General features: G+C 32.0%; 3 protein-coding genes across 3 annotated transcripts; all 3 read left to right on the top strand.

Moving 5' to 3' along the window:
• Positions 1–334: 334 nt before the first annotated feature.
• Positions 335–2,930, top strand: LOC120249906 (FCS-Like Zinc finger 8-like). The gene is made up of 3 exons (XM_039258616.1): positions 335–799; positions 1,332–2,159; positions 2,497–2,930. The coding sequence occupies exons 2-3, from the start codon at positions 1,351–1,353 to the stop codon at positions 2,600–2,602; spliced, it is 915 nt and encodes a 304-aa protein (XP_039114550.1). The 5' UTR covers positions 335–799; positions 1,332–1,350; the 3' UTR covers positions 2,603–2,930.
• A 167-nt stretch (positions 2,931–3,097) lies between these two features.
• Positions 3,098–4,334, top strand: LOC120250501. Its single transcript, XM_039259323.1, has 2 exons — positions 3,098–3,923; positions 4,013–4,334. The coding sequence occupies exons 1-2, from the start codon at positions 3,569–3,571 to the stop codon at positions 4,228–4,230; spliced, it is 573 nt and encodes a 190-aa protein (XP_039115257.1). The 5' UTR covers positions 3,098–3,568; the 3' UTR covers positions 4,231–4,334.
• Positions 4,335–5,125: 791 nt separating this feature from the next.
• On the top strand, positions 5,126–6,594 carry LOC120250152 (non-specific lipid transfer protein GPI-anchored 19-like). The gene is made up of 3 exons (XM_039258936.1): positions 5,126–5,529; positions 6,151–6,207; positions 6,303–6,594. The coding sequence occupies exons 1-3, from the start codon at positions 5,193–5,195 to the stop codon at positions 6,434–6,436; spliced, it is 528 nt and encodes a 175-aa protein (XP_039114870.1). The 5' UTR covers positions 5,126–5,192; the 3' UTR covers positions 6,437–6,594.
• The last annotated feature ends 970 nt before the right edge of the window (positions 6,595–7,564 follow it).

The raw sequence follows: 7,564 nt of genomic DNA, 5'->3' as shown, positions 1-7,564 counted from the left end.
AGTAATTACATGGGTCCGACTGAACCCATCGTCTTTCAACTAGACTCACTCGCGGTGAGCATACCACCCCATTGAATGACTATTCTAGACTTGTAGTATTTATGGGCTGGTCAATGAAACTTATTCCAGAAAAGCGTAAGCTTACCGCGAGTGAGCAGAATGAAGAATGGGAGGTTTTGGGAAAACCAACAAAGGAAAACCAAAGACATCACCATCTCTTTTTGTTATTATATATAAATATATATATGTATTTATTTATTATTAAATAAAATTTTGATTTAATTTACTGTGTTGATGTTGTTGTTGGTGTCGTTATTAGTTTTTTGATTCTCTGTCTTTAAATTTAGTCTTCAGCGCTTTGCTTTAGCAGGTATGCGTCACCAGCTCCTTCTCTGGCTCTGTGACCGCCATTAGAGAGATTTCACAGAGAGAGGGAGGGTTTCGGAGCTGGGATATTCGCTGAATATTGTAAGAATTGGAAGGGAAAGTGGGAGGTGAGGCAAAGGTGTGAGCTTTTTGAGTTTTCAGTGATCAAAGAGGAGTTAGTTCATTGTGTGTGTGTGTGTGGAGGTAGTGAGGAGTAAGGAGAAGGGTTTGATTGGTTGTGTTTGATCTTTTTCTTGTATATTATTCTTTGAGAAAGTGGAAAAGTGTGGAAAGGTTTGATCTTTTGGGTGGAAGGAATTAGGTTAACGGGGTTTGGAGTTTAGAGTGAGAATGATCTTATAAAGGGAGAGAAAGGTTCAAGCTTTGGGTTTTTGTTGATGATCTTTTGAGGTGATTAGTGAAATCAGTTCAGGTGAGCTTTTGATTTCTGAATTTTTCTTGTTTTTCAGTTTCAATCTTGGGGCGGTTCTCGCTTGAAGCTTAAATTTGTGAAAATCTCTGTTAATTTTTTGTGAATTTATTTTCTTTTTCTTTTTCTTTTTTTAAATTTCAGAAATTTCTTACCTTTTTGTGATCCTGTTCATCAGAAGCAAACACTAGTCGTATATTTGCAGTACTTACTCTTGATTGCTTATGTTTCTTTTCTTTTTACATGTTGATATTAGCTTTAATTAGTGGAAATCTCTGTACTCTTTTGTGATCTTGTTCTTTATAACAAGACTTTTGATCACTTTTTTTGCTTTCAATGTCAATAGTAGCTTAAATTAGCAGAAGTGTCTTCTCTTTTTGTGATCCTGTTCATCAGCAACAAAGTGTTGTTGTTTTCAATTTCAATAGTTAATCAAATTAGAAGAAAAGATAGATCTTTTCCTTTTTATTTCTGAACTTTATTTATTAGCATAAAAAATATCAACAAATCCATTCACCATTGTACTCATTCTCAGTGTCCAAACTTGATTTCTGATGCTGAAGAAGAGATCAAGAGCAGTGAGCAGCAGCAGCAGCAGCAGCAGCAAACAAAGTCTCCAATCACCTACTGGAAAATACAATAGAATGGCATCCTCTTCTCTCTTCCCTTCTCCCAGACTCTTTGTCGGCTTCTCTTCAAAAGGATTCACCGACATGGAGCCTGCCGCCATGAGTCCCACTTCCATACTTGAAACCAAGCCCTTCTCCTCCATTGGCAACCCCTTCTTCTCCGATAGAAATCCTAGAAAACCAGTCAATGAAACCAATGTTCCTCTAGAAAGCAACAAGCATCACCACCCTTGGGACAATGGAGACTCTAAGGCTATTGGACTTGGCATCATTGATGCTCTAACTAATGAGAAAGCCAATGACAAGTCCTCAAAACAAGATAGCCGAATGGTTCTCTTTGGATCACAGTTGAAAATCCAAGTCCCTTCCATCAATTCCGGTCCAATTTCTCCTACTTGTTCTGTGGAGTCTCCTAATTCTCCTATAGAATTTGGCATCAAGACTAAGGACTCTCAGCTGGCTCTTTACTCTCCACCTCCGGCCACTCCTCGTATTTTCTCCGGCTGCTTCTCGCCGAGAGATATGGAGTTGTCTGAGGACTACACTTGTATCATCTCTCATGGCCCAAACCCAAAGACAACTCATATATTCGATAACTGCATCGTGGAGAGCTGCGGCGATGGATTCCTTCAATCGATGGCCGATCGAACTGTGTATCCTTCTGATGATTTCTTTAGCTTTTGTTATGCTTGCAAGAAGAATCTTGGTCATGGGAAGGACATCTTCATGTATGGGTGAGTTATTTAAAGTTGCTACAATGCAAATCTTTGTTATTTAGATGCCTTAGCATTGTTGAAAATTCTATGTTTCCTAGCTTTTGTGATGAAGCCATTATTCTTAGAACCATATCCACAAAACTAGAATAACAGTCATTGCTTTCAGTGTCCCATGTCTTATTACCTTTGTGTGCTGAGCAGCTGACAGTCAGCGGTTAAACTTTTTGTTAACCAATACCAAATAGTTATGATTAATGGCTTGAAAGCAAACATTGAAATCAAGATTGAAATTTGGTTTGATCGATCAAACATTTCATTGATGATGTTATTATTTCTTGAACTTTTGATGTCTCAGAGGTGAGAAAGCATTCTGCAGCAGAGAATGCCGATACCAAGAGATGCTCTTCGACGAAGAAGTTACAGACGACAAGTCCTTGGCAGAGCAAATGCGTCCCCTCTAGCAAACACTACGGAGTTTTGTTTTGTAAATTTGATTGGTTTTTATAGTAGTCTGAAACTGTTATGGTTTATGCATCTTTCTTTTTTGTTAGTGTTCTTCTTCCAGTTGTTCTTCACCTTCTTTTTTGGTCTCCAATGGAGGGAGGCTGTTGAATTTCTCCAAGGATGTTTTCATTCACAGTTTGGGTCTTGGGATTGTCCTCAAATTTTGGTTTTAAGGTCATGTATGAGAAACATTGGGTCACTTCCAATTGCCTTCTTTGCAATCTCATGCAATGTATACATTGTTTTTGTTGTTATTCTAAGAATAAGCTCTTATTCCTACTTTTATATTCTTATTCCACTGAACAATATTAGATAGTGATATTGATTTATTTTAAAATAAAACAGAGTAAACTATTTTTGAGGTATTTGATTCTCAATCACTTGTTAACTTCCAAATTGTTTGATTTTGTGAAAACCAAAACAATTAATCAGTGATTTGTATCAACTCCATGTCATGTGAATTATTGGTCCTTTACTCACGCTTGGTAGTTGTCATAAGATTGATTAAGGTATTAATAATTATGATAATGACCATACCTCAATTAAGAATGTATAATTCCCCCCATATCATTAGAAAAGACAACAAATAGCACACCAAACCAGAAATCTGACAATTAATAATTGATTGATATTTTCCATTATGTTTGGTGGTGTTTGATTACATCATTTAAGTAGTAGTTTAGTCTAATTCCTATATTTAAGCATTTGTCTCTTGAGTTCACTCAGTAAGAACCAATGAGATTATTTTACCACATTATTCAATTGAAAAGCAATAAACAAAAGTTTAATCTGAATGTTATATTAGTGTTTCAGTTATGTCATGCTTTACATACTTACCGTCCCTTCCAATCAAGACCATAAAAATACAGAAGCAATGATATTTTTACAAAAGTTGAACAATATAAACTCTCAGTTCCATTTCAATGGTCACACATTTAGAACCAAAAATGTTATCAAAAATCAATCTTGTTCTTCTTGTTCTTCTAACACAAAGCATCACACACACACTATTGAAAGGTCAAGTGATCAATGCGTGTGATTTCAGAGTGGATCAACTTGGTCCATGTTTGAGCATGCAAGAGAAGAACACAAGTGAAAATGAAGTTTGCTGCAATGCTATAAGTCTCGCGATATCAGCTGGTTATCGATGTTTTTGTTCAATATTATCTTCGCCTAATCTCAACTTCATGGCTTCTATTTCTCCTCTCTTAAATTTATCACTAGAGTTACCATTCCTTGGTTGTCACTTAGCTTCTCCTTCTCTATCAGTTTGCCAAGGTTCATATATAAGATTATTCGAACTGATTATATGTGTGTGTGTGTGTGTATATATATGTGACATTGTTTGAACTTGATTTGATTTTCAGGGATTGAGATGAGTTCTTCTTCATCACAAGCAGTTGCACCAAGTGTTGGAATTGTGTCTAATTTAACAGTGAAAGAGGAGCCAAATTCCAGCATGAATTACATTGCTCCTCAGTCAAACTTCACTGATAGCTCAGCAGAAATTATGAAGATTAAAGAAGGATGGCATGCTGTAACTTTTGTGGTTTTTATTTCTTTCTCTTTTGCAGTTATTCTGTAATTCAGATCATATATATATATATATATATATATGAAATGCAAAGTTATATTGATCTGAAACCTTTACTGCAGTGAATTATTTTGTGATTTGTTCAAACCACAAAGTTGAGACCTATTTGATTATTATATAACATGTCTTTAATATTTTAATTGAGGTTTTCATGACATGTCAAAAGAACTGTGTTTTGTTTACATATATTAGATTATTATCTGACATGTCTTTAATATTTTAATTGAGGTTTTCATGACATGTCAAAAGAATTGTGTTTTGTTTACATATGTCTTAAACGTAGATATATTTTTTTCTCTTCTTTGGCCCACCAATTTTTAAGACAACTTCTAAACTAGTTCGGACAAAATATTAATTATTCTATAAAAAAAAAACTTTTTAGCAAGTGTTTTTTAAGTAACTATAAACTTTCTTAAACACTTTTGATATGCATATATATCTAATTAATTAATTTAATAAATTATATATTTTAATTATTTTTTAGTGAAAATTATTTTCAATTTGACTAACTAATCCCTCCAATTACTTTGCTTATCAAATTATAATTTTTTTTACGGACTTATGTTTTTTTAATCTCAGCGTGCCACTTTCAAGTCAAAATTTTTCCCCTCCGAAACACCCATTATTATCCATAAACAAACATTTAATAATATATTTTGAATTAAGCATTTTACAAATAAGTTTTACATGAAAGAATTATTTTATAGATTTCCCAGAAAAAAAAAAACATTTCATAAATACAAGAAGTCAAGTCAAAATTGTTAGTTAAACAAAACATTAACAAACATAGAATTAGTTAGAGAGTTGGAGGAGTTGCTCACCTAAACTTAAACCCAACTCCTTATAAAACACTCCCTCTAATCTCATCTCCTCCATCACTCAAGCTCAAATTAAGCACACCCACCATTCCCATTATTACTATTATTACCCTCATTTAATCCATCAATCAATTAATGGCTCCAAGATTGATGCAAATCCTTTTGATCTTTGCCCTTGTTTGGATGTTTAGTAGTAGCAACATGGAAACAATGGCACAGACTTCAAGCAATTCATGCACTTCAGAGCTTGCAAATTTGGTGCCATGTTTAAACTACATCACAGGGAATGAGTCAAAACCATCAAACTCATGTTGCACTCCTCTTGCTTCTGTTGTTCAATCTCAACCTCTGTGCTTGTGCTTGCTCCTCAATGGTACTTTCTCTTCATCTGGCCTTACCATTAACCAGACTCGGGCTCTCGGACTTCCAGGCTTATGCAGCATCAACACTCCGTCGACTAGTCTTTGCAATGGTAAGTACCGTATTATTATTTTTTGTTATAAAAAACTACAAAATACAGATTACAGTTATAATATGACAGTTGGTATTTTATTTTATTTTTTTTCTAATAGATTAATATTAATTATAATAGATTAACAACGGAAGTCGGCTTAAGCTGGTTTTGAAATCAAATTATATATGAAAAATTCATAGATTTAGTTATGAAAATATATATAACTAAAATGGTGCTCATCTTTGCATTATATTAAGATATAATCGAATAAGATAAATGATATTATTACGGGGAAAGCTAGTGTGTTGAAAATAACATAATTATATATATATCAATACAAGCTTAAGAAATAACAAAAATAGAGTGTATATATATATATATATACTAAAGAATATTAGGAAATAATTTTATATGTTAGTCTTGTTAATCATTGGATTTATTTATATATGCCACTATAAAATTCTAATTAAGAATACAATTTTTTCCCCCTAATTGATTAAATGATTGACTACTGAACTTTTTTCCCCAGAGGCACAAAGAAAATTCTCTTCAACTAATTATACAAAATATAAGTTTGATTTCAGTATATATTTATATATAAAAAAACACTATTAAACATTGAATATGCTTTCATGGCAGCTAGTGGAGGACCTTCATCTTCCCCAAACTCACCTTCAACTCCAACTACTCCATCAGGTATATATATATATGAATTATATTTCTTTAAAATTTTTTATGATTAAAATATATTATGAGATTTTAATGAACATATATTAATGTTACTTACGTAGGCGGAGGATCAAATAGCGTTATTCCATCAGGAACAGGGTCATTAAAAGGAAGTTGGATTCAGGCACCATTAACTCTCATCATCTCCATCATCCTTATTGTTTCTTATTCTACTCAATCTATGAATTTCTTGTAATTTTTTTTTTTTCATTTTTATCCTCATTTAATTTTGGTTTCAGGGGTTGATTTTTAATTTTATTTTTTGTATGAGATTTATATTGTTCTTGTTATTCTTGTCTATGTTGTTTGTTGTACTTCATGTATGAATAAAACATCCTCCTTCTAGTTTGTTTATTGTGATCCTCATTTAATTTTGGTTTCATGGGTTTATTTTGATTTTTTTATTTATGAGATTTATATTCTTCATGTTATTCTTGTCTATGTTGCTTGTTGTACTTCATGTATGAATAAAACTTAGTCGTTTTAGTTTGTTTATTGTGATTTGATATTTTAATTATTATTATTTAATAAAAAAATATATTATCTATTAAAAAAATGCTAGACCATAAAACACAAAGGAAGAAAGAACATGGATAATGATCCAAAATAGGCATTTTTTAATTATTAATAAAAATGCAAAAAATATAAAAATAGTTATAAATTTGAATTTGTGGTCATTTTATATGAAACTTTTACAAGCCCATATCAAATTATTGAAAATCAACAATTTTAATAATAATTGCAATACATTACAAGATTTGGGGGAAAATAATAATAATAAATAAATAAATAGCATGCCAAGGGGAAATTTGGTAAATAATTCAAATTTGTGTTTGTATGTTGCTGGTGATAAGAATGTATTTAGAGCTTGTTTGGTGCTTTGCAGGGAAATACTTTCTATGCAAAGTTGTTCCTTTGCAAAATCTTTCCTTGCATTTATTTTCTTTGTAAGATAACAATATATTGTTTGCTATGTTTAATAAATATTGTAATTGAAATACATGCAAAGTGAATTCATTTGTTTGATATATGTTTATTCTCAAATTTACCCTTAAATAACAATGAAGTAAATAAAACCACACTTAACAATGATGCCACACCTTAAATAGATTACAGTCACACAACAAGTAGTTCATCGTATTATTAGAAAATTATAATCCAAAATCATAAGTAAAACAAATTATAGACAATTTAGTTTGCAAAGATCCACAAATGAAACTTGCCCACATTACAAAAGCAAAACAAAACAAAAACAAAACAAAAACAGAAAACAAAAACAAAAAAACAAAAACAAAATCTAAGTGAACTACTATATGACTCCAGC

Source organism: Dioscorea cayenensis, chromosome 19, assembly GCF_009730915.1.
Source record: "Dioscorea cayenensis subsp. rotundata cultivar TDr96_F1 chromosome 19, TDr96_F1_v2_PseudoChromosome.rev07_lg8_w22 25.fasta, whole genome shotgun sequence".
Classification (NCBI taxonomy): domain Eukaryota; kingdom Viridiplantae; phylum Streptophyta; class Magnoliopsida; order Dioscoreales; family Dioscoreaceae; genus Dioscorea; species Dioscorea cayenensis.
Note: the sequence above shows the minus strand (reverse complement) of the source record. Positions and strands in the feature narration are given on the sequence as shown.